General features: G+C 43.9%; 1 protein-coding gene across 6 annotated transcripts in view; it reads right to left on the bottom strand.

Moving 5' to 3' along the window:
* Positions 1-27,572, bottom strand: part of PSPC1 (paraspeckle component 1) — a 152,929-nt gene that overhangs the window by 69,626 nt on the left and 55,731 nt on the right. For all 6 annotated transcript variants that reach the window (XR_004030136.1, XR_004030137.1, XM_030813288.1 and 3 more), the window contains 2 exons: positions 13,409-13,504; positions 6,730-6,926 (listed from right to left, as the gene is read on the bottom strand). Coding sequence is in view for 4 of the 6 variants with exons in the window: in XM_030813288.1 (XP_030669148.1) it covers positions 6,730-6,926; positions 13,409-13,504 (293 nt within the window). In the remaining 2 variants the exon portion in view is untranslated. The remainder of the gene's footprint in view (positions 1-6,729; positions 6,927-13,408; positions 13,505-27,572) is intronic.

Below are 27,572 nucleotides of genomic sequence, written 5' to 3'. Positions count from 1 at the left end.
TTTATCTTTTGATCCAGGAAATTACACTCAGGAATTTTTCTTAATAAAATAAAACAAAGCCATCTACAGACAGGAAGGCATCATCTACAGTATTACTTATTACTTACTAAACCAAATAACACTTTGAAATGCTTTCCTGGCTGGGCACAGTGGCTTACCAAAGTGGGAGGCTGCCTCGGCCTCCCAAAGTAATCCCAGCACTTTGGGAGGCCGAGGCGGGTGGATCACTTGAGGTCAGGAGTTTGAGACCGGCCTGGCCAACATGGCAAAACACTGTCTCTACTAAAACTACAAAAATAAGCCGGGCATGGTGGCACACGCCTGTAGTCCCAGCTACTCAAGGAGGCTGAGGCAGAAGAATCACTTGAACGTGGGAGGCACAGGTTGCAGTGAGCAGAGACTGTGCCAACGCAATCCAGCCTGGGTGACAGAGCAAGACTGTCTCTAATTAATTAATTAATTAATTAAAATGCTGTCCTAACAAATTTAATGATAAAATTACATGAAATTATATGCTATAATTTCAATGTATCATAAATACAGGTACAGAAAAAAGGAATATAAACAAACTAAAATTTTATTTGCTAGACTGTGAGACAGTGTTTTCTCAGTTTAAAATTGCACAAGTCATGAAAACTGAATGTATAACTTCTGATCTAACAATTTTATTTTCTAAAAATACTAGTCTCTTTATTTTTCTTTCAGTTTTTATTTTACCTCTGATCTGTCCAGATTTATGACACTGAATTAATTTTTTTTTTTTTTGAGATGGAGTCTCTCTGTCGCCCTGGCTGGAGTTCAGCGGCGTGATATCGGCTCACTGCAACCTCCGCCTCCTGGGTTCAAGCAATTCTCCTGCCTCAACCTCCCGAGTAGCTGGGACTACAGGTGCGTGCCACCACCAGGCCCGGCTAATTTTTTGTATTTTCAATAGAGATGGGGTTTCACCATGTTAGCCAGGATGGTCTCAATCTCCTGTCTGCATTAATATTCTTTAATCATAAACCTCACATGTATTTAAATCCTAATATCTCAAGTAGGTTCAGGCATGACTGTTCTGTTCTTGTGTGATGTTTATCCTCTGTTGATTTCTTTAAGAAGGGCTCAGAGCAACATATTTGTTTTGTTTGTTTTTTTTTTGAGACGGAGTCTCGCTCTGTCGCCAGGCTGGAGTGCAGTGGTGCGATCTCTGCTCACTGCAACCTCCGACTCCCTGGTTCAAGCGATTCTCCTGCCTCAGCTACCCGAGTAGCTCACACCTATAATCCTAGCACTCTGGGAGGCTGAGGCGGGCAGATCACGAGGTCAGGAGTTCAAGATCAGCCTGACCAACATAGTGAAACCCCATCTCTACTACCAATACAAAAATTAGCCAAGTGTGGTGGCACACGCCTGTAATCCAGGCTACTCAAGAGGCTGAGGCAGGAGAATCACTTGAAACACGGAGGCAGAGGTTGCAGTAAGCCAAGATTGCGCCACTGCACTCCACTGCACTCCAGCCTGGGCAACAGAGCGAGACTCCGTCTCTAAATTTTTAAATAAATAAATGTTAAAAAAATTAATGTAATGAAGCCAGGCGCAGTGGTTCACGCCTGTAATCCTGATACTTTGGGAGGCTGAGGCGGGCAGATCACTTGAGGCCAGGAGTTTGAGCCAGCCTGGCCAACATGGCAAAGCCCTGTCTCTACTAAAAATACAAAAATTAGCCAGGTATGGTGGCTCATGCCTGAGGGAGGGGAATCACTTGAACCTGGGAGCCGGAGGTTGTAGTGAGCTGAGATTGTGCCACTGAACACCAGCCTGGGCAACAGAGTGAGACTCCATCTCAAAAAAAAAATTTTTTTTTAATGTAATGGGAGTTGAATCTAGAAAGGACTAAATAATTATCAGTAAAGTATAAATGAAACAATTATTATTGTAAGGTACCCGTGTGTTCAATAAGAATCAACATTTACGGCTGGGTGTGGCGGCTCACACCTGTAACCCCAACACTTTGGGAGGCTGAGGCGGGCGGATCACTTGAGGTCAGGAGTTCGAGACCAGCCTGACCAACATGGAGAAACCCCGTCTCTACTAAAAATACAAAATTAGCCAGGCATGGTGGCGCATGCCTGTAATCCCAGCTACTCAGGAGGCTGAGGCAGGAGAATTGCTTGAACCCAGGAGGTGGAGGTTGCAGTAAGCCGAGATGGCGCCATTTCACTCCAGCCTGGACAACAAGAGTGAAACTCCGTCTCAAAAAAAAAAAATCAACATTAACAAAAATTTTCTGACACGTGCATATATATTCTTTGCAGCACTACTTTTAAAAACAAACTGAAAAGAGAAATTATTATCGAAAGAGGATGAACTAAACTAATTATACCCATATAAAAGAATATCATACAGCCATTAAAAATATAAGGCGGATATTTACATATATATTCATGTAGAAAGTAAAAAAGGTACAGAAAAGGTAAACAGCTTTTTTTTTTGGAGACAGAGTCTCGTTCTGTCACCCAGGCTAGAGTACAGTGGCATAATTACAGCTCACTATAGCCTCAAGCTCCCAGGCTCAGGTGATCCTCCCACCTAAGCCTTCCCAAGTAGCTGCAACTACAGACACATGCCACCATGCCCGGCTAATTTTTGTACTTTTGGTAGAGATGGGGTCTCACTATGTTACTGAGGTTTAGTCTTGAACTCCTGGACTCAAGCAATCCTCCCACCTCAGCTTCCCAAAGTGCTAGAATTACAGGCATGAGCCACTACGCCCAGCCAGTTTGTTTTGTTGTTACGATTCTTGGGTTTTTTGCTTACAAATACACAAAAACATCTAATGACATGCAAATTTTTTTTCATTAAAGGATACAAAAGAGACTTAAAATACAGAAGAGTGATTCCTACAAAAAAGCAGAAGGTAGTAAATAGGGGGACAATTTTTCTCTATTGTTCGAGATTTCTCCTTCCATGATATGTCATGATACGCGTTTCTGCGGAACCACACAACTAAGATTAATCACAGTCTCTCCTCAACCTGAATGCATCCTTAGAAATGCTAGATGAAATATAAAATTGTAGGCTGGGTACATGGCTCATGCCTGTAATCCCAGTACTGTGGGAGGTCAAGGCGGGTAGATCACTTGAGGTCAGGAGTTCGAAATCAGCTTGACCAACATGGTGAAACCCCATCTCTACTAAAAATACAAAATTAGCTGGGCGTGGTGGTGTACACCTGTAATCCTAGCTACCTGGGAGGCTGAGGCAGGAGAATCGCTTGAACCCAGAAGGCAAGAGGTAGGTTACAGTGAGCTGAGGTTGCACCACTGCACTCCAGCTTGGGCGACAGAGCAAGTCTGTCTCAAAAAAAGAAAAAAAAAAAGAAATACAAAATTGTAGAACAAATGGAAGGAAGTTGTAACTTTTTAAATTTTTAAACAAACTACAACTGAAATTTGCAGACTTTGGATCAATCCAACTGCAGACTTTGGATCAAATAAGTACAAGTACTTCGGCACAAGTGAACCCACAAGCAGGGAGGAGGATGCAACAGGCAATGTGATTTTCTAATATTATAAACTAAGATATTGTTAACAGAGACTTTAAATGAACACACACGATAAACAACAAAAAAACTCACGGGAAATAAATAACTTTGCAAAATTACTCTACTTCAAACATCAAAATACCTTCGGGCAAAGTTTTCTAAGAGCTCAAGAAAAAACTGAAGTCTAAAGAAATGTTCTTTGCCATCAATATATCCTCAGTACTTCAGTTGTGTCTCCCATAACTGACATTAAAGATGTGCTAAATTAGTGAATGTTATACCACTGTTTGTAGCATCAACACGAATCTTTAGTACAGATGCTTCCACATCTAATCAACATTATTATCTAACTAAGGCACAACTGTAGGTAGGTGGGAAACAAAATGGCAGAAGTGCCTAGCAGGCTAAGGGAAAACAATTCATATTGAACAGAAGGGCTAGGGCAACCACAGAGCTCAAGAAACGAAATTTCGAAAATTTCCAAGATGATTCTAATGGGTAATAAAATTTCAAAACCACTGGACTGGACAAACTTTAAGATCTCTTGGCTGGGCACGGTGGCTCATATCTGTAATCCCAGCACTATGGGAGGCCAAGGTAGGTAGATCACTCAAGGCTAGGAGTTCAAGATCAGCTTGGCCAACATGGAGAAATCCCATCTCTACTAAAAATACAAAAAAACTGGCCAGGCACGGTGGTTCATGCCTGCAATCCCAGCACTTTGGGAGGCCGAGGCGGGCGGATCACCTGATGTCAGGAGTTCAAGAACAGCCTGGCCAACACAGTAAAACCCCATCTCTACTAAAAATACAAAGAATTAGCCAAGTGTGGAGGCACACACTTGTAATCCCAGCTACTTAGGAGGCTGAGGCAGGAGGATCACTTGAACCCTGGAGGTGGAGGTTGCAGTGAGCTAAGATCACACCAATGCACTCCAGCCTGGGTGACAACAGTGAGACTCCATCTCAAATTTTAAAAAAGCAAAAAAATTAGCCGGGCATGGTAGCACGCACCTGTAGTCCCAGGGAGGGTGTACTAGGGAGGGTGAGGCACGAGAATTGCCTCAACACAGGGGGCGGAGGTTGCAGTGTGCCAAGATCATGCCACTGCACTCCAGGCTGGGCGACAGAGTGAGATTCTGTCTCAAAAAAAAAAAAAAAACTCTCTTCCAGATCTAACAGCTAATGAATGATTCAGTACCTTCATCTCAAATAACAACTTGCAAATTTTCCACAAAATAAAAGACAGTTTATCTTTTTTTTTTTAAATGGAGTCTCGCTCTGTCTGTCGCCCAGGCTGGAGTGCAGTGGCGTGATTTTGGCTTACTGCAACCTCTATCTCCTGGGTTCAAGTAATTCCCTGCCTCCCAAGTAGCTGGGATTACAGGCGCCCCACCACCACATCTGGCTAATGACAGTTTACCTTTAAATCTACTCTAAGATATAAATGAATTCAATTTTGTCAGAAGAGTGAACTTATAGAACTACCAAGCTTAGGGTCCAAATTAAACCAAAACACCTGACTAGTTTCTATTGTTTGCTGGGCTCGATTTTGTTTTAACGTATGTGGCATCAGCACGGTTACTCAATGACTTGATCATAATTGCTCAATAAACATTTACTGAATAGTGATGTACGAAATACTAGAACACACATACCAAAAAAAACCTACACTTCATTCTAAAGTAAATGAGAATTTACCCAAAAGGATTTAGAGAAGAATGATCAAATTTTCACCTGCTAAGAAAAATACTGAATCTAGTATACAGAATGGTTTAAAGAAAGTCAAGATTAGACGGCAGAAACGTTCAGCAGGAACGCTAATGCAGAAATTCAGGCAGGCAGCTGTGGTACCCTGATTTCTGGGGACAGCCAAGAGAAGGTAAATACAAAAAAACTAGCCGGACATTGTGGTGTGTGCCTGTATTCCCAGCTACTTGGGAGGCTGAGGCAGGAGAATTGCCTGAACCCAGGAGGTGGAGGTTGCAGTGAGACAATATGGCGCCATTGCACTCCAGCCTGGGCAACAGAGCAAGACTCCATCTCAAAAAAAAAATATATATATATATATACACATATATATATATTCTATATATACATATTCTATATATATATTCTATATGTTCTATATATATATTCTATATATGTTCTATATATATATTCTATATATGTTCTATATATATATTCTATATATGTTCTATATATATATTCTATATATATGTTCTATATATATTCTATATATATATTCTATATATATTCTATATATATTCTATATATATATTCTATATATATTCTATATATATTCTATATATATATTCTATATATATTCTATATATATTCTATATATATATATTCTACATATATTCTATATATATACTATATATATATATTCTACATATATATATTCTTGCCAATTACTAACTTTTCCTAAATCCCCATATCAATTTGAACAAATGAATCTTTTTCATCTCTACCAGATTATCCATCTGTATTCTTTCAAACATGTAATAATAATGTTAAATAGCCAGCATTTGTCCAAATTATTCTTCTCATCAAACAAAAAATCCTCTATGTGCCATGTCTACCTACCAAAATTTGCCTGCTATGTTTCTGTTTGCCAAGAGAATCATGTATTTGATACTGGCACAATTTAATACCCGCAAATTACCTCCAACAATACTACTTGCATAAGTTAAAACTAACTTTTTAATTTTTTTTTTGAGACAGAGTTCTGCTCTTGTTGCCCAGGCTGGAGCGTAATGATGCAATCTCAGCTCACTGCAACCTCTGCCTCCTGGATTCAAGCGATTCTCCTGCCTCAGCCTCCCAACTAGCTGGGATTACAGGTGCACACCACCACACCTGGCTAATTTTGTATTTTTGGTAGAGATGGCGTTTCTCCATGTTGGTCAGGCTGGTCTCGAACTCCCGACCTCAGGTGATCCATCTGCCTTGGCCCCCCAAAGTGCTGGGATTACAGGCATGAGCCACTGCGCCTGGCAAAGAAAACTAACTTTTAATAAGTTGTGTTCTTTTTTAAGAGAAGTTACCTGGGAAAAGGGAGATTTTCACACCTAATATGTTGAGTTCCAACTTTACCTCTAAACTCCTAAATGGCACTTTACACAGTAGTACATGAATGGTACACACACTTAAGGGGAAAAAAAAAAATCATACCACATGTACATGAAAATCCATGTTTACCTTGCCTCATGAGCATTAATTGGTGTTCATGCCTAGCTGCTTCCATTTCTGCCTCCAGTTTCTCTTTGGCTTCTCTGATGTTTCTATCAACCTGCTCACGCTGCTGCTTTTCCATTTCATCAAGAGCCTTCCATCGAGATGCATACTCAAATTCAAATGTCCCAGGTTGAGCAAAGCGTGGTGGTTGTTCTCTTTCCCTAAATTAACATTAAAACATACAGAAATGTATGCTTAAAAGATAAAACAACAAATGAGAACAAGCACTTACAATGTCCAAGACACCGTGTGAGACACCGTGTCTACATGAATTACCTCGTGACAATATTGTGATTACAGGCCTGAGTTTAAGAACTGCCCAAGAATGTTCAACTAATAATGGAACAATGATTCAAACTTACACAATCTGTTGCTACAACCTGCATTCTCCTAATTATTACCTGCAAAATTTCTGCTTTTGGAGGTTTCATTTTCTGGTTTTCAGTCAATGAAATATTTTACAGGCTGGGCACAGTGGCTCATGCCTGTAATCGCAGCACTCCGGGAGGCCAAGGCGGGCAGATCACGAGGTCAGGATATCCAGACCATCCTGGCTAACGTGGTGAAATCCTGTCTCTACTAAAAATACAAAAAAATTAGCCAGGCGTGGTGGCAGGCACCTGTAGTCCCAGCTACTCAGGAGGCTGAGACAGGAGAATGGCGTGAACCCAGGAGGCAGAGCTTATAGTGAGCTGAGATCCTGCCACTGCACTCCTGCCTGGGTGACAGAGCAAGACTCCGTCTCAAAAAAAAAAAAAAAAAAAAAAAAAAAAGAAAGTCTGGAACATATGAATATGAATTAACTGTCTGGATCAGATGTTTTTCTAGTAAAACCAGCTAGATTTTATTGAATGTTATGTGCCAATTAATTGGGTAGGCCCCAAAAATCAAGGCCTAACTTACTACCATTGTAGTTAATTATTTAATATCTCTTTCTCTTGATAGACTATGAACTCAACTGACAACATCAAATGTGACTGTTAAATGCTGTACCTCAAGTACCTAGAGTGCAGTATATACATTTAATATATATTTCTTGAATAAAATTAACAAATTACCAAATAAAGGGCTATGAATGTATTTGAAAGTCATTTTTTTCATATATACATATATATGTAAATATTTATTTTAGAGACATATAAAAAATATGACTATCTCAAACTCCTGGCCTCAAGTAATCCTCATTTCTCAGCCTCCAAAAGTGCCAAAATTACAGGTACAAGACACCACACCTGGTCCGCAATTTTTTTTTCACTTTTTTTTTTTTGAGACAGAGTCTCACAGTATTGCCCAGGCTGGAGTGCAATGGTATAATCTCAGCTCACTGCAACCTCCGCCTCCCGGGTTCACACCATTCTCCTGCCTCAGCCTCCCGAGTAGCTGGGATTACAGGTGCCCACCACCATGCTTGGCTTATTTTTTGTATTTTTTAGTAGAGACAGGTTTCACTATGTTGGCCAGGCTGGTCTTGAACTCCTGACCCTGTGATCTGCCCACCTCAGCCTCCCAAAGTTCTGGGATTACAGGCGTGAGCCACCGTGCCCAGCCTTTCTTTTCACTTTTAAGAATTTTTGTTGTTGGTGGTGTTGCATTGGGTTTTTCTGAGACAGGGTCTTGCTCAGTTTCACAGGAGTGTAGTGGCACAATTAAGACTCACTGCCAAGACCGGGCGTGGTAGGTCACACTTGTAATCCCAGCACTTTGGGAGGCTGAGGCAAGTGGATAACAACGCCAGGAGTTCAAGACCAGCCTGGCCAACATGGCAAAACCCCCGTCTCTACTAAAATTACAAAAATCAGCCAGGCGTGGTGGCGGGTGCCTGTAATCCCAGCTGCTCGGGAGGCTAAGGCAGGAGAATCGCTTGAACTCGGGAGACGGAGGTTGCAGTGAGCCAAGATTGTGCCACTGCACTCCAGCCTGGGCAACAAGAGCAAAACTCCATCTCAAAAAAAAAAAAAAGAAAGAAAAAAGGCTCACTTGCCAAATCAACCTCCCAGGCTCAAGCAATCCTCCCACCTGAGGCTGCAGAGTACCTAGAACTACAGAGGCATGCCACCATGACCAGCTAATTTTTGTATTTTTTGTAGAGATGAGGTACCACTATGTTTGTTGCCTGGGCTGGTCTCAAACTCCTGGAAGCAATGCTTCTGCCTCCCAAAGTGCTGGGATTACAGGTGGGAGTCACCACACCCAGCCAACTTTCAGAATTTTTGCCGGGGCGGTGGCTCACGCTGTACCAGACTTGGGGCGGGCGGGGATCACGAGTCAGGAGATGAGACACAGTGAACCGTCTCTAAAAAAAAAAAATAGCCGGGTGGGGCGCCTGTAGTCCAGCACTCGGAGGCTGAGGCAGGAGAATGCGTGACCGGGAGGCGAGCTTGCAGTGAGCGAGATGCACCACTCACCCAGCCTGACAGGCAACTCTTCAAAAAAAAAAAAAAAAAAAAAAATTTTGCATAAATATCTTCAATTAGTCTCACCTATAACAGCCTGTATTTAAAAGTACTCATGGGAAAACAATCCCCACTCCATGAATAAAAGCATAGACACCTTGCTATAAATGTAAATTTTAACTTTTATTTTGGGGTAGGGAGGTGAGGAGGGGTGGGTATGACAAATCTAGGAGAGAGAAAAGAGAAGGCTGTCACAGAGGGAAAGATGTAATAACAAGAGAGGGAAAGATATGCAGAAGCATATGAAGAAAAATCAAAGACAGCCATGATCCTAGGGACTCTATATCTGAAAAACCTACTTGGATTTCTTTCTTTTTAAAGCACTGACTGGAAAGTGGGAAAGATTGGGAGAATCTACCAACCACTAATTTTTCTAAAAGAATTGTTTATTGGTCAGCAGTTCCGAAGTCAAAGACTGACTATATTTTTAAATTATTTATTTTCTCCCAAAGGAAAAAAAAACACTGAAATAACATGATTATTTGAAGGTGCAAGTGAATTTGAATTTTGGCTCTTATGTTCTGTGAGCATTTTCTTTTTCTTTTTTTTTCTGAGACAGTTTCATTCTTGTAGCCCAGGCTGGAATGCAGCGGCGCCATATCAGCTTACTGCAACCTCCGCCTCCCAGGTTCAAGTGATTCTCCTGCCTTAGCCTCCCAAGTAGCTGGGATTACAGGCTCCTGCCACCACACCCAGCTAATTTTTTGTATTTTTAGTAGAGATGGGGTTTCACCATGTTGGCCAGGCTGGTCTCCAACTCCTGATCTCAGGTGATCCACCCGCTTTGGCCTCTCAAAGTGCAGGGATTACAGGCGAAAGGCACTGCGCCCAGCCTTGTGAGCATTTTTTTCTGTGAATAAATCTAAATCTTTAGTAATAAAAGTGGGAATATAACTAACTCTTTTTTTTTTTTTTTTTGAGACAGTCTCACTCTGTCACCCAGGCTGGAGTGCAGTGGCACAATCTCTGCTCCACCTCCCAGATTCAAGAGATTCTCTTGCCTCAGCCTCCCAAATAGCTGGGATTACAGGCGCACGCCAACGCGTCCGGCTAATTTTTGTATTTTTAGTAGAGACAGGGTTTCACCATGTTGGCCAGGCTGGTCTCGAACTCCTGACCTCACGTGATCCACCCACCTCGGCCTCCCAAAGTAAAGTGCTAGGATTACAGGTGTGTGCCACCACGCCCAGCCATAACTAGCTCTTAAATTTTGCTGATATCATTAACTATATAAACAAATATTGCCTATAAAGTCTATTCTTACAACAACCTTGTACTTCTAGTTCTCTTAACTCCCAAATCCAAACGTATGCTTTATTTCAAATTTGTAATGGTGACCTATAACAAGGAAAAAGTTAAGTGAAGAGGAAATCACAGGAACTCTTTTAAAAAATGGCATTGTGGCCAGGTGCAGTGCCTCACACCTGTAAACCCAACACTTTGAGAGGCCAATGCGGGCAAATCGCTTGAGCCCAGGAGTTCGAGACCACTCTGAGCAACATGATGAAACTCTTTACAAAATAATTAAAAAATTAGACGGGCATGGTGGCCCACATCTGTAGTCCCAGCTACCTGGGGGGTGCTGAGGTGGAAAGATCACTTGAGACCAGGAGGCAGAGGCTGCAGTAAGCCATGACCATGCCATTGCACTGCAGTCTGGGCAACAGGGCCAGACCCTGTCTCAAAAAAAGAGAAAGAGAAATAGCATTGCAAAGGAAATTAGAATAGATATTAATTAGGCCAGGCGTGGTGGCTCACGCCTGTAATCCCAGCACTTTGGGAGGCCGACGCAGGCGGATCACAAGGTCGGGAGTTCGAGACCAGCCTGGCCAACATAGTGAAACTCCATCTCTACTAAAAATACAACAATTAGCTGAGCATGGTTGCGTGCGCCTGTAGTCTCAGCTACTTGGGAGGCTGAGGCAGGAGAATCACTTGAACCTGGGAGGCGGAGGTTGCAGTGAGCCAAGATTGCGCCACTGCACTCCAGCCTGGGCAACAAGAGTGAAACTCCATCTCAAAAAAAAAAAAAACAGATATGAATTATAATCAATGCTAATGCTAATGCTTCCTCCCTGAAATACTTTCCTCCCTTGCTTCCAGGATACAGTCACAACAGTATGATGGTTCTTCCCCCATTCCAATGAATGAATGCTCCCTTCTCAGTCATTATTGATTCCTTCTGATCTTCCCAATCTCTACACACTAAAGAACTCCAAGGTTCAAGGTTTGGTCCTTTGACTTCAAAATGTCATGTTCATAAATCCAGCCAGGACAGTTGCTCTAAATCCTGGTTATAAATCTAACTACCTGCTTGACTACACTGCTAGCACCTAGAACGGTGGCTAACACAAAGGCGCTCCAAGTTTTATTTATGTAATAAACAAGTGGGCCGGGCGCAGTGGCTCACACCTGTAATCCCAGCACCTTGGGAGGCCGAGGTGGGTGGATCACCTGAGGTCAAGAGTTCGAGTCCAGCCTGGCCAATACAGTAAACCCCATCTCTACTAAAAATACAAAAATTAGCTGGGTGTGGTGGTGCACGCCTCTAATCCCAGCTACTCAGGAGGGTGAGGGACAAGAATCGCTTGAACTCGGGAGGTGGAGGTTGCAGTGAGCTGAGACTGCACTACTGCACTCCAGCCTGGGTGACAAAGTGAGACTGTCTTAAAAAATAAATAAGTAGGCCTTTGAGGGCCTATGCTCAGGCCCACTCCCAGACTGTGGAGTGGTACTTTCATTTTCAATAAAACCCTTCGTTCCTTCCTTGCTTTGTTTGAGCATTTTGTCCAATTCTTTGTTCAAGACGCCAAGAACTTGGATACTCTCCACCGTTAACATATTTTGGTGAGCCAGCCAGGAGGAAGAGTCAAGCAGGTTCGCTACGGCCGCTCAGGGAGAGAGAACACAGAAGCCTGGCATGCTGGCAAAAGGGTAAAGAAAACCTTTTTTTTGAGACGGAGTCTCGCTGTCATCCAGGCTGGAGTGTGGTGGCGCGATCTCGGCTCACCACAACCTCCACCTCCTGGGTTCAAGCAATTCTCCTGCCTCAGCCTCCTGAGTAGCTAGAATTACAGACGCATGCCACCACACCCGGCTGATTTTTGTAATTTTAGTAGAGTCGGGGTTTCACCATGTTAGTCAGGCTGGTCTCAAACTCCTGACCTCGCGATCTGCCCCGCCTCGGCCTCCCAAAGTGCTAGGATTACACACGTAAGCCACCGTGCCCGGTCCTAAGAAAGTGTTTTATGGTTTGAATCTTCTGGAAACGTCAAAGACAGTCGCCGGGCATGGTGGCTCACGTCTTGGCCTCTGGGAGGCCAAGACAGGTGGATCACGAGGTCAGGAAATTGAGACCATCCTGACTAACACGGTGAAACCCCATCTCTACTAAAAATACAAAAAAATTAGCCGGGCATGGTGGCACATGCCTACAGTCCCAGCTACTTGGGATGCTGAGGCAGGCGAATCGCTTGAACCTGGGAGGCGGAGGTTGCAGTGAGCTGAGATTGCGCCACTGCACTCCAGCCTGGGCAACAGTGAGACTCCGTCTCAAAAAAAAAGACTGCCATCCATACTACAACAAAACTTTGGGACCTTGAACTTTGGGTTCACGGTCTCACAACTGAGAAGGGTCCCTCCACACTTTTGGAACTGTGCACCCACTGGAACCCATGACAGACCATCACGCTTCAGATGATCATGCAACAAAGGCTCCAGCCAGTTACAGGCGAAGACACCACCCCTAGCCATGAAGAAACTACCCTGCCTCCATTAGATAGAGCAGGGCGAGAGTTCCATGATCCCAAATAGGTAGAGACTACGCCCCAAGTCAGCATGAAGCAGTTACAGAAAAAAAGACCATCGGTCCCTCTGCCTCCCATAAAGATTTATGAGGATCACATCTCTAAGTGGAGAGATAAGGCAGGAAAATAGAATCTGGAAGCAGGGAACAGAAGGCCAATTCACCAGAGTTCACGCCACTGCACTCCAGCCTGTGCGACAGGAGTAAGACTCCATCTCAAAAAAAAAAAAAAAAGAAAGAAAAGAAAACTAGCATTCCATGTAGACTAGACCACTCTATTACCCAGATTATATAAACAGAACACCTCACAATCCAATATTTGAAAACAAATGTAATGAACACCCTTAATAGCACATATACAAATTATCTATTAATAAAATCTTACTTATGATATTGTTGAGTTTTCTGCATCAGCTTCTCTGGCAAGCCATCTTCATCATCAAACTGTTCCATGGGTTCCACAATGACTGGACGAGGGGTCCTGGATAGGTATGAAAGCATTCATAAAAATTAACACAGTGCCAAGAATTAATACCGTCTTAAAAGAAATGTTTTATAATAATAAAGATACATACTTAGAAAATGTCTCACTTGAGAAAAATGTCTCAGAAGTATCATTTGTACTCATAAAAATCAGTCAACAGCCGAAGCAGTGGCTCACGCCTGTAATCCCAGTACTTTGGGAGGCGAAGGCGGGCACATCACTTGAGGTCAGGAGTTCAAGACCATCCAGGCCAGCATGGTGAAATTCCACCTCTACTGAAAATACAAAAAATTAGCCGGGCATTGTGGTGTGTGCCTGTAATCCCAGCTACTCAGGACGCTGAGGCAGGAGAATTGCTTGAACCTGGGAGGCAGAGGTTGAAGTGAGTCGAGATCACATCACTGCACTCCAGCCTGGGCAACACAGCAAGACTCCATCACAAAAAAAAAAAAAAATCAGTCAATAAACATTTACTGAGTCACAGAGAGGTGCATGTCAAAAGCCACAAAAAGAGGAGTAAATAAAGCAACAATTATGAACCAGCATAACGGCTATAGTTAACATTTACAAAGTATAATGAAAACGAATTTGTACCTAACCCATGTTTTATATGTGTGGTCATCATCATAGCCACTGCTTCAGCTATTGATTGATTTTTATGAGTACAAATGATACTTCTGAGACATTTTTCTCAAGTGAGACATTTTCTAAGTATCTTTATCATCAACATGTCCCACCACCTCAACCCACCCATCTGTGCCCACCACCCAGTTTCCCTGTATCTATCAGTATTGTTCAGAAAGTTCTTAAAAATGTTGGCCAGCAGGCACAGTGGCTCACACCTGTAATCCCAGCACTTTGGAAGGCCAAGGCAGGTGGACCACCTGAGGTCAAGAGTTTGAGACCAGCATGGCCAGCATGGTGAAACCCCGTTTCTACTAAAACTACAAAATTTAGCCAGGCGTGGTGGCACACGCCTGTAGTCCCAGCTACTCAGGAGGCTGAGGTATGAGAATCGCTTGAACTCAGGAGGCAGAGGTTGCAGTGAGTGGTGATTGCGCCACCATACTTCCAGCCTGGGCGACAGAGTGAGACTCTGTCACCAAAAAAAAAAAAAGTTAAAGCTGAAAATCTGACCTAAAACATGTTGGCAAAGTGGCTCACAAAACTGTAATTCTAGCGCTTTGGGAAGCAAAGGCGGGGAAGATGGCTTGAGCCCAGAAATTCGAGATCAGCCTGGGAAAGATGAGACCCTGTCTCTATAAAAAATTTTAAAATTAGCTGGGCACAGTGGCTCACGCCTGTAATCCCAGCACTTTGGGGGGCTGAGGCGGGCGGATCACGAGATCAGGAGTTTGAGACCAGCCTCACCAACATGGTGAAACCTCGTCTCTACTAAAAATATAAAAAATTAGCTGGGCATGGTGGTGCACGCCTGTAATCCCAGCTACTCGGGAGGCTTAGGCAGGAGAATCGCTTGAATCCGGGAGATGGAGGTTGCAGTGAGCCAAGATCACGCCACTGCACTCCAGCCCAGGCGACAGAGTGAAACTCCGTCTCAAATAAATAAATAAATAAATAAATAAATAAATAAATAAAATTTAAAATTAGCCAGGTGGCATACACTACTCAGGAGGCTGAGGTGGGAGGATCACTTGAGCCCAGGAATTTGAGGCTGCAGTGAGCTATGATACAGCCACTGCACTCTAACCTGGGTAATAAGGCAAGACGTCATCTCTAAATAAAAAGAAAACTAAAAATAAAAGATGTTAGGCAGACAAAAAGGGAAAAAGGGAAGGCAGAAGACACCAGACATTCAAGGAGAAAAGTTGGGAGAAGAAGGAAATGACAAGAAGAGTGGGTGATGAAAGATATGACTAGAGGCCCTCCTTCTTTACTGTTTTCTTCAGTAAAATAGGAGAAAAGGAGAGTTCATGGAGGGGAAGAGGAATAAGTGGAATGGATGGCACACTGATATTAAAATTTCCTTTGGGATCGGCTCATCACCATGCAAGCATCATTAAAATCTATTATACTACCTTCAAAACAGTGATGCTTCAGAGAGAAAAAACTAAGTTAGAGAGATGAAGGGTTTTTGGACTCCAAAAGCTTCTCTTACACATAATACCAGAGATTAACAAAGACTTTAGATCCTAAATGTAAGAAAAGACACAAAATAACTTTTCAAAATTATTACTGAGTTAGTGAAGACATTTTAAGGAAACAGTTAAAGCAGGTATGGAATATCATGGAGTGGTGGAATGGGATTATAGAAACCTCAGATAAACTGAATAGGAACCCAAAGGTAAAGAGACTTAAGATGTGGTACTTCTAAAAGTACCCAAAAAGGCCCAGGGCCAAAATGAAGATGATGCATTTTATGGACCATTCATCCGCTGGAAGCTATGGCAGGGCCACAAACATAGAACAGTAACAGAATCAAAGGTACACCTGAGCAGAGGCCAACAAAGAAACAAGCAAACCCCTCCAGTAACACAAGACCATCCCCCTTCAAAGAAACTTCAGAAACAGAATTAAGATGGAAAAATGAACTAAGCAGATGATATGTCATTCATCAGAAACGACAAAAGTATATGAAGCCAAGGGAAACTGTAATCAGAATTAAGAGAAAACTCTGACATCTCTGTATTCTCAAATATGTTAGAGATTTTAACAAATTGTAAACTTTTCACATGTAAGTTTGGGCCACTAAACAACTCTTACACAGTACGGGAGAGGAGAAGTACAGATTTCTAAGAGGGAACTTAATCGACACAAACAAGTTTATAAAGTCTCCCTCTACCACTCTGTCTATATATCATCTTGCTCCTACAATTCCACTTCTGAAGAGACATAAACCAGTGAGTAAAGATCAATCAGGCTGGGCGCGGTGGCTCACGCCTGTAACCCCAGCACTTTGGGAGGCCGAGGTGGGTGGATCACGAGGTCAGGAGTTGAAGACCAGTCTGGCCAATATAGTGAAATCCCGTCTCTACTAAAAAAATACAAAAATTAGCCAGGCATGGTGGCACACGCCTGTAGTCCCAGCTACTCGGGAGGCTGAGGCAGTAGAATCGCTGGAACCTAGGAGGCAGAGGTTGCAGTGAGCCGAGATCGTGCCATTACACTCTAGCCTGGGTGACACAGCGAGACTCCGTCTCAAAAAAAAAAAAAAATCAATCACAACCACATTCATCTAATTACACAACATAAAAAGACCAAGGAACATGAGTATGTATTGTGTACAAGGGAATTACTTAAGGGACTGTGTCCTATTTTTATTTATTGAAACACATGCTAAAGGCCGGGCGCGGTGGCTCACGCCTGTAATCCCAGCACTTTGGGAGGCTGAGGCGGGCGGATCACGAGGTCAGGAGATCGAGACCATCCTGGCTAACATGGTGAAACCCCGTCTCTACTAAAAATACAAAAAATCAGCCGGGCGTGGTGGCAGGCACCTGTAGTCCCAGCTACTCGAGAGGCTGAGGCAGGAGAATGGCGTGAACCCGGCAGGTGGAGCTTGCAGTGAGCCGAGATCGCGCCACTGCACTCCAGCCTGGGCGACAGAGCGAGACTCCGTCTCAAAAAAAAAAAAAAAAAAAAAAAAAAAAGAAACACATGCTAAAATGTGCTTCTATCTATGGTTTCATTGTACCTACACCACTCCCTATAGAAGCTCCCTTTGTCCATTTTCTGACTCATCTTGTTTATTTCACTTGCATCTTTAGGTATAACCAAAATTTATAAAACTCAACCTAAGGCCGGGCACGGTGGCTCATAGCTGTAATCCCAGCACTTTGGGAGGCCAAGGCAGGTGGATCACTCAGGAGTTTGAGACCAGCCTGACCAACATGGTGAAACCCCGTCTTTATTAAACACAAAAAATTAGCTGGGTATGGTGGTGCATGTCTGTAGTCCCAGCTACTTGGGAGGCTGAGGCAGGATAATCACTTGAACCCAGGAGGTGGAGGTTGCAGTGAACTGAGACTGTGCCATTGCACTCCAGCCTAGGCAACAAGAGCAAAACTGTTTCCAAAAAAAAAAAAAAAAAAAACTCATATTCTGTTTACCATAGGTATAATAACTAAATTTATTCTTTTTTCTTGAGACAGTGTCTCACTCTGTTGTCCAGGCAGGAGTGCAGTGGGGTGATCACAGCTCACTGCAGCCTCAACCTCCTGGGCTCAAGATATCCTCTCGCTTCAGCCTCCCAAAGTGCTAGGATTATAGGCATGAGCAACTACGTCTGTCCAGGTTACTCTTTTTGCAAATATAAGTATATAATAAGTAGAAAACAGACCAAAAAGAAACAAAGTGTTCAACCATAATGTTAAATCTGAAGTTACTGCTTGGGTTTTTGTTTTTCTCCCCATTTTACCACCAAGTCAATGATTAGTTTGGTTATCTTGAAGAATTGAGAGAGAGAGGCTTTGGGACTGAGGCCCTAGGGTTTAGAGCAGGTTATGAGCTGCACAGCTTTTGGCTAGGAGGTTCACCTGCGCTAGCCGAAGTTTTCTCATTGGTAATATGGGATAGCAGTGCATCATAGGGTTGTTAGGATAACGAAAGAAGAAAGGTGGCACTTAGCACAGCTCTTGGTAAAGAGAGTTCATTAAATGAAAGTGAAGTCGGCCAGGCATGGTGGCTCACATCGGTAATCTCAACACCTTGGGAGGCCAAGGCAAGCATATCACCTGAGGTCAGGAGTTTAAGACCAGCCTAGCCAACATGGTAAAACCCCATCTCTACTAAGAAATACAAAAAATTGGCCGGGCATGGTGGCGGGGCAGCAGCTGTGGTCCCAACTACTCAGGAGACTGAGGAACGAGAATTGCTTGAATCCGGGAGGTGGAAGTTGCAGTGAGCAGAGATCACACCACTGCACTCCAGCCTGGGCAGCAGACTGAAACCCTGTCTCAGAAAAAAAGAAACTGAAGGTTTTTTTCAGGGGGTAAGAGGGAGAAAAAGTATTTCAGTGTTCTTTCAGGCCTGAAAATACTAAAATTTAAAGTGTTAATTTATTTACAAAAAAACTTGAAAAATGTTTCATTGTGAAAAAACTTAAATAGCAAGTTTTGTAGAAGAAACAAGGCCCCTGAAATCCTAACATATGGAGAGGAGCTCTGATCACATTTTTGTGAAAACCACTTAAGACTTGCCTTTCTGTTGGATATATGCATAACTTACATAAAGTGAATGACCTATACATGCTTTTTTTCAGATATCCAATGTACTCAATGTGAAATGGCACCATTTTACGCACCGCATGCATGCACAATAATTTTTTTAACCATACCAACTGGTATACATCTGGGGTTTTCATGTTTTCTGTAATTATATATAATATGAACTACATATTTGTGACTGATCTTTCCTCATTGTGGCTGATCTTTCCTTAGAACTGTGAAAACAAGGTAGGATATACAGTACTAAAAAAACATGGTGACTTAAGGGCTGGGCAAGGTGGCTTGTGCCTGTAATCCTAGCACTCTGGCAGACTGAAGTGGGAGGATCATTTGAGGCCAGGAATTCCAGGTTACAATGAGCTATGATCGTGCCAATGCACTCCAACCTGGGTGAGAGCAGAACTTGCCTTAAAAAAAAAAAAAAAAAGGTGGCTTAAAAGATAATGCAATATTTTGCACATGTAATTTCTTTTTTTTGAGACAGGGTCTCGTTCTGTTGCCCAGGCTGCCATGCAGTGGCATGATCACTGCTCATTGCAGCCTCGACCTACCAGGCTCAAGTGATCCTCCCACCTCAGCCTCCCAAGTACCTGGGACTACAAGTGTGCACCACCATGCTTGGCTAATTTTTTTTATTTTTTTTGTAGAGATAGGGTTTTGCCATGTTGCCCAAGCTACACATAATTTTTAAAATGAAGAATGTGTAATGATGACAATTTATTTCTGCACTGAATCACCCTTGTAGACATGTACCATTTTGTGATGGTTTTTCATTTTAGCTCAACTGCATATTTATAAGCATGGTTGAGAATAGTTGAATAGTAATGATAAAATAATTACCAGGATGCAGCCACGACAAACATGGTGAAAGCCCGTCTCTAGTAAAAATTCAAAAGTTAGCTGGGTGTGGTGGTGCACACCTGTAATCCCAGCTACTCAGGAGGTTGAGGCACAGGAATCACTTGAACCCAGAAGGTAGAGGTTGCAGTGAGCCAAGATCATGCCACTGCACTCCACCCTGGGTGACAGAATGACACTCTATCTCAAAAATAATAATAATTGCCAGGATGACAATATTAATAAAATATTTTATGATGGAGAAAAAATCACTAGGATCTGATAATGATATCTTAGATTTACAAAATGACACAACAGATCCATGTGGTAATTTTAAGAAAAGGGATCTAATTTTTTTTTCTTTTATTTGAGAGACAGGGGTCTCACGACATTGCTCAGGCTAGTCTCGAACTCCCGGGCTCAAGCAAACCTCAGCCTTCAGAGTAGTTGGGACTACAGGTGCCTACTACTACACTCAGCTTGTTTTAATTTTTTTTAATTTTTTCTTTTTGTTCTTTTGAAGACCTCTAAGAAATAAGGAAGTATCAATCTTTACAAATAACTACAAATAACAAATAAGGAAATATCAATCTTTACAAAAAAAAGAAAGCAAAAAACTAAAACTGGATCCAATTAGCACTGATAGTATATCAAGGGTTAATGGTGCTTTCCTAAAAAGTTAAGTAGCAATTCATACTTATCAGCAGGTTTTCCTAGATAACTCATTATTTTCAACAGGCAATGAAAATAGTATAATGTTTTTCTTAAAGAATTTTTTTTTGTCTAAAAGTAATCTCATTTAATGGAAAGATATGATAAAGCAAATAAAATGTTGGAAAAAGTAATCCCTTTCAAATATAAATATAAAATAGGAAAAGTACAAAATTATTTTTGTACTCTTCTGCACAGGAAAAGTGTGCAGAAAAGAGTTTTAAAAAGCAAGCCTGCAGCTGGGCGCAGTGGCTCAAGCCTATAATCCCAGGACTTTGGGAGGCCGAGGCAGGCGGATGACTTATGGTCAGGAGTTCAAGACCAGCCTGGTCAACATAGTGAAACCCCGTCTCTACTAAAAATATAAAAATTAGCCAGGCATGGTGGTGAACATCTATAATCCCAGCTATTCAGGCGGCTGAGGCACATGAATTGCTTGAACCCGAGAGGCAGAGGTTGCAGTGAGCCAAGAACATGCCACAGAACTACAGCCTGAGTGACAGAGCGAGACCCTGTCTCAAATCAATCAATCAATCAATCAATCAATCCTACCAGCCAGGAGCGGTGGCTTGTGTCTGTAATCCTAGCACTTTGGGAGGCCAAAATGGGCAGATCGCTTGAGCCCAAGAGTTCAAGGCCAGCCTGGGCCACATGGCAAAAATACAAAAAGTAAAAAAATTAGCCAAGTGTGGTGGCACATGCCTGTGGTCCCAGCTACTCGGAAGGCTGAGGTGGGAGGATCATGTGAGCCTGAGGAGGTCGAGGGCGTAGTGACCTATGATCGCATTCAGCCTGGGTGAGAGTAAGACCCTGTCTCCAAAAAAAAGCTATCAATAAGAAATCATTAGTTAACTGGGTGTGGTGGTGCATGCCTATAGTCCCAGCAACTTGGAAGGCTGAGGTGGGAGGATGACTTGAGCCTAGCAGGTCGAGGCTGCAATGAGCTGTGATAATGCCACTGCGCTCCAGCCTGGGAGGCACACTGAGACACTGCCTCAAAGAAAAAAAAAAAAAAAACAGAGAAGAACAATGGCTCACACTTGTAATCCCAGCACTCTGGGAGGCTGAGGCCAGCTGAGACAGGCGGATTGCTTGAGCTCAGGAGTTGAAGACCAGCCTGGACAAAATGACAAAATCCACCTCTACAAAAAATACAAAAAGTAGGCCTGGAGTAATGGCTCACGTCTGTAATCCCAGCACTCCAGGGGGCTGAGGCAGGCAGATCACCTAAGGCCAAGAGTTCAAGATCAGCCTAGCCAACATGATGAAACCCCAGCTCTATTAAAATTACGAAAAAAAATAAAAAATAAAAAATTAAAAAATAAAAATAAAATGGAAAAGCAAGATCTATGACAATCTGAAGAAAGAGCATTCTCTAAGGAAAGAGAATAAGAGCAAAGCCTCTGACAAGATTGTGTTGTAAAACAGCAGATATTGCATGAATTTCAGTTTTAGTATCAATGCTTAATAGTTGAAAATAAGTTTTAAAATGCTTACAAATCAGCAACTAAGCTCCATGGAGCCAGGAAACAAAAGTTTTTAAATTTTAGGGATCAATTCCCTAAACCCTAAATTCCCTAAACCCTAAAACATCTGAATGATCCCAACTAATAGCTGACAGCACCATACAATAAGCAAATACAAAGAACCTAAATAGCCAAAAACATTTTTGAAAAAATAAAATTGGATGATTATACTACCTGATTTCAAAGCTTAGGGTAAATATGGTAATTAAGCAAGTGCAATTTTGGAACTGACAAACTGGTCAATGAAACAAAAAAGTATAGATTTTTTTTTTCCAGGCTTTTTAATAAAGATGCAAGGGTAACAGGGCAACAAAGGGGAAATCATAAATTTTTTCAATTAATGGTGCTGGAACAACTGGAGACCTGCACGATAACAAGGATTTTTACGTCACACTCAAAATGTATAAAATGTAAAAGCTATAAAATTTCTCAAGAAAACATGAGAAAAGCTTTGCAATCTTAGGCAAAGATCATACAAGGACACAAAAAGAACAAAACATACAAGAAAAAAAAACTGATGAAATTTGGATTTGATAAAATATAAAAACATCTGCTCTTTGAGAGTCACTGTTAAAGTTAAAAAACTTTACAGATGCAATGGCTCACACCTGTAATTCCAGCACTTTGGGAGGCCAAGACAGGAGGACAGTTTAAGCTCAGGAGTTAGGGACCAGCCTGGGTGACATAGCAATACCTCATATTTACTTTAAAAAAAAAAAAATCAGCTTCCTTCCTTCCTTCCTCCCTCCCTCCCTCCTTCCTTCCTTCCTTTCTTTCTTTCTTTCTTCTTTTCTTCCCCTCTGTGGCCCAGACTGCAATCTACTCGGCTCGCTGCTGCCCGCGCCGCGGACTGCCTGGGGCTGCCGGCACGCGCCACCGCTGCCTCCTTTTTCTCCTTTGGCTGCAGGCGCGCGTTCGCCATCTTGGCCACGCTGGTCGCCAGCTCCTGACGCCGAGTGCTCTGCCCGCCTCAGCCTCCCGAGGTACTGGGACTGCAGACGGAGTCTCACTCACCCGGTCCTCGGTGTTGCCCGGGCTGGAGTGCGGTGGCGTGGTCTGGGCTCGCGGCAGCCTCCGCCTCCCAGCCGCCTGCCTTGGCCTACCAGGGTGCTGGGACTGCAGCCCCTGCCCGGCCGCCGCCCCGTCTGGGAGGTGGGGAGCGTCTCTGCCCGGCCGCCCCTCTGCCCGGCCTCCCCATCTGGTAAGTGAGGAGCGCCTCTGCCCGGCCACCCATCGTCTGGGAAGTGAGGAGCGCCTCTGCCCGGCCACCCATCGTCTGTGAAGTGAGGAGCGCCTCTGCCCGGCCGCCCCGCCTGGGAAGTGAGGAGCGCCTCTGCTCGGCCACCCATCGTCTGGGAAGTGAGGAGCGCCTCTGCCCGGCCGCCCCGTCTGGGAAGTGAGGAGCGCCTCTGCCCGGCCACCCATCGTCTGGGAAGTGAGGAGCGCCTCTGCCCGGCCGCCCCGTCTGGGAAGTGAGGAGCGCCTCTGCCCAGCCACCCATCGTCTGGGAAGTGAGGAGCGCCTCTGCCCGGCCGCCCCGTCTGGGAAGTGAGGAGCGCTTCTGCCCGGCCGCCCCGTCTGGGAAGTGAGGAGCGCCTCTGCCCGGCCACCCATCGTCTGGGAAGTGAGGAGCGCCTCTGCCCGGCCACCCACCGTCTGGGAAGTGAGGAGCGCCTCTGCCCGGCCGCTCCATCTGGGAGGTCTACCACGGAGGCCAGAAGCAATGTGGGGGCTGGACGTGGTGGCTCACGCCTGTGGTCCCGGCACTCTGGGGGGCGAGGTGGGTTGATCACTTCGGGCTAGGAGTTCAAGACCAGTCTGGCCAACTTGGCGAAACATGAAAAATGCAACAGACAAACCAACCAACCAACTCAGTGACAACAAAACAGGTCTACCCTGGAGTCATACTCTAATTTTTTCTAGTTTCCTCCCTTTCTGATCCTTTATCCCACTTTCTTTTTCTTCCTCTTCCTTCTCCCTCTTCTTTGTCAAATAGAGGATTGAGTTATTATCACTGATCCATATAAAGTCCCTCTCTCATTTATTTTAACTCCCACCCCCCATTTCTATTCCCCGACTTCCCATGTGTAACCTTCCTAATATGTTTGATACGCATCTTTTTGTTTGTATGTATTTTTAGAAAATGTTTATTGTTTTTGTGTGCAAAAAAAATTATTAAAAAAAAAAAAAAAGATCATCACAAAAAAAAAATCAAAAAATTAGCCAGGCGTGATGGCACATGCCTGTAGTCCCAGCTACTCAGCAGGCTGAGGAAGGAGAATCATTTGAGCCCAGGAGGTCAAGGCTGCAGTGAGCCGAGATCACTCCACTGCACTTTAGCCTGAGTGACAGAGCAAGATTGTGTCCCCCCTCCCAAAAAAATAAATAAATAAAAATAAAAGAAAAAATTTAAAAACAAGCTACAGTCTGGGCGCGGTGGCTCACGCTTGTAATCCCAGCACTTTGGGAGGCCGAGGCGGGAGGATCACGAGGTCAGGAGATCGAGACCACAGTGAAACCCCGTCTCTACTAAAAATACAAAAAATTAGCTGGGCGTGGTGGCGGGCGCCTGTAGTCCCAGCTACTCAGAGAGGCTGAGGCAGGAGAATGGCGTGAACCCGGGAGGTGGAGCTTGCAGTGAGCCGAGATTGCGCCACTGCACTCCAGCCTGGGCGATAGAGCGAGACTCCATTTCAAAAAAAAAAAAAAAACAAGCCACAGACTGGGAAGAAGATTTATAACACAGACATATCTAGATTTGATAATTCAGTAAGAAGACAATCTGCCCAATTAAAAATGAACAAGGGGGGGCTGAGCGCAGTGGCTCACGCCTGTAATCCCAGCACTTTGGGAGGCTGAGCAGGCGGATCACAAGGTCAGGATATCGAGACCATCCTGGCTAACATGTGAAACCCTGTCTCTACTAAAAATACAAAAAAAATTAGCCGGACATGGTGGCTGGCGCCTGTAGTCTCAGCTACTCAGGAGGCTGAGGCACAATAATCACTTGAACTCGGGAGGCAGAGGTTGTAGCAGCCGTCATGGAACCACTGCACTCCAGCCTGGGTGACACATGGAGACTTGCCTCAAAAAGCAAATTAACAAAAAATTAAAAATAGGCTGGGCGCGGTGGCTCACGCCTGTAATCCCAGCACTTTGGGAGGCCAAACTGAGGTCTGGAGTTAGAGACCACCCTGACCAACACGTAGAAACTCCGTCTTACGGCCGGGTGCAGTGGCTCACGCCTGTAATCCCAGCACTTTGGGAGGCCGAGGCAGGTGGATCACGAGGTCAGGAGATCGAGACCATCCTGGCTAACACGGTGAAACCCCGTCTCTACTAAAAATACAAAAAATTAGCCGGGCGTGGCAGCATGCGCCTGTAGTCCCAGCTACTAGAGAGGCTGAGGCAGAAGAATGGCGTGAACCCGAGAGGCAGAGCTTGCAGTGAGCCGAGATCGCGCCAGGGCACTCCGGCATGGGGGACAGAGCGAGACTCCGTCTCAAAAACAAAAAATCAAACAAAAAAAAGAAACCCCATCTTACTAAAAACACAAAATTAGCTGGGCATGGTGGCACATGCCTGTAATCCCAGCTATTTGGGAGGCTGAGGCAGGAGAATCGCTTGAACCCGGGAGGCAGAGGTTGCAGTGAGCTGAGATCGCGCCATTGCACTCCAGCCTGGGCAACAAGAGCGAAAACTCCGTCTCAAAAAATAATAATAAAATAAAAAATAATAATAAAAATAAAAAATAAAAACACCAAGTGTGGGTAAAATGTGGAGTAACCAGAAGTCACTCATTGCTGGTAGGAATGTAAAATGATACAACCACTATGGAAAAGAGCTTGGCAGTTTCTTATACAATTAAACATACAGCAATTTACCCCTAAATATCTACCTACGCCACACGAAAGCCTAATATTCACAAGAAGCCTTGTAAACAAATACTCATAGTAGCTTTATTCACAATGGCCAGTAGTTGTAAGCAACTCAAATATCCATCCATATATCACGGACAAAACATAGTTATGTCCATACTATGGAATATGACTCAGCCATAAAAAGGAACAAAATACTATACACACAAAGATATGAATGAAATCTCATAAACATATGCTGAGCAAGAGAAGCCAGACACGGAAGAATACATACTATATGATTTCACTTAATATTAGAAAACACAAAACTTATTTATAGTAACAGAAATAGCTATCTAAGGCAGGTAGAGTGCAGAATAACTATAAAAGGGCACAAGAGAACTTCTGTGGGGTAATGGAAGTGTTCTGTATTTTTATTATGGCAGTGCGTTACATGAGTACATGTTTGTTAAAACTCATTGAGCTCAGCCAGGCAAAGTGGCTCACACCTGTAATCCCAGCACTTTGGGAGGCCCAGGCAGGTGGACTACTTGAGGTCAGGAGTTCGAGACTAGCCTGGCCAACATGGTGAAACCCCGTCTCTACAAAAATACGGGCCAGGCATGGTGGCTCATGTATGTAATCCCAGCACTTTGGGAGGCCAAGGTGGGCGGATCACCTAAGGTCACGAGTTCCAGACCAGCCTGCCCAACATGGTGAAACCCCATCTCTACTAAAAATATGAAAATTAGCCGGACATAGTGGCTCACACTTGTAATCCCAGCTACTCAGGAGGCTGAGGCAGGAGAATCACTTGAACTCAGTACGACTCCATCTCAAAAAAAAAAAAAAAAAAAAAAAAAAAAAAAAAGATTAGCCAGGCATGGTGGTGCACACCTGTAACACCTGTAATCCCAGCTGCTCAAGAGGCTGAGGAATGAGAGTTGCTTGAACCTGGGAGGCAGAGGTTATAGTGAGTCAAGATCGCCACTGCACTCCAGCCTGGGCGACAGAGTGAGACTCGTCTCCCAAAAAAAAAAAAAAAAACCTCATTGAGCTCTACAACAGAATGTCTATTTTTATTATTTTATTACTATTATTATTTTTAATTTTCTTTTTAAATAGAGACCGGGTCTCATTGCAACCTTGACCTCCTGGGCTCAAGTGATCCTCCCATCTTCAGCCTCCTGAGTAGCTGGGACTACAGCGCAAATAGCTGAGACTACTGTGCACTCCATCATGCTGCCCCCAAGATATTTTTATGTTGTTGTTGTTTTTGATTTTGTTTTTTAGGCAGAGTCTCACTCTGTCGCCCAGTCTGGAGTGCAGTGGCACAATCTGGACTCACTGCAACCTCCGCCACCCGGGTTCAACCGATTCTGGCGACTCACCCTCCCAAGTAGCTGGGATTACAGGCATGCACCACCAAGCCCGGCTAATTCTTCATATTTTTAGTAGAGACAGGGTTTCGCCATTTGCCCAGGCTGGTCTCAAACTCCTGAGCTCAGGCAATCCACCCGCCTCGGCCTCCCAGAGTGCTGGGATTACAGGCGTGGGCCACCGCGCCTGGCCCAAGGTACTATTTTTTTTGAGACAAGGTCACTCTGTCACCTAGGCTGGAGCACAGTGGCATGATCTGGGATCACTGCAACCTCTGCCTCCAGGGTTCAAGCAATTATCGTGCCTCAGCCTCCTGAGTAGGTGGGATTACAGGGATGTGTCACCACGCCCAATTAATTTTTGTATTTTTAGAAGAGATGAGGTTTTGTTTTTTTTTTTGAGACAGAGTCTGTCGCCCAGGCTGGAGTGCAGTGGCATGATCTCGGCTCACTGCAACCTCCGACTCCTGGGGTCAAGTGATTCTCGAACCTCAGCCTCCCCAGTAGCTGGGACTACAGGCATGCACCACCACACCCGGCTAATTTTTGTATTTTTAGTAGAGACGGGG

Source organism: Nomascus leucogenys, chromosome 5 (assembly GCF_006542625.1).
Source record: "Nomascus leucogenys isolate Asia chromosome 5, Asia_NLE_v1, whole genome shotgun sequence".
Taxonomy (NCBI): domain Eukaryota; kingdom Metazoa; phylum Chordata; class Mammalia; order Primates; family Hylobatidae; genus Nomascus; species Nomascus leucogenys.
Note: the sequence above shows the minus strand (reverse complement) of the source record. Positions and strands in the feature narration are given on the sequence as shown.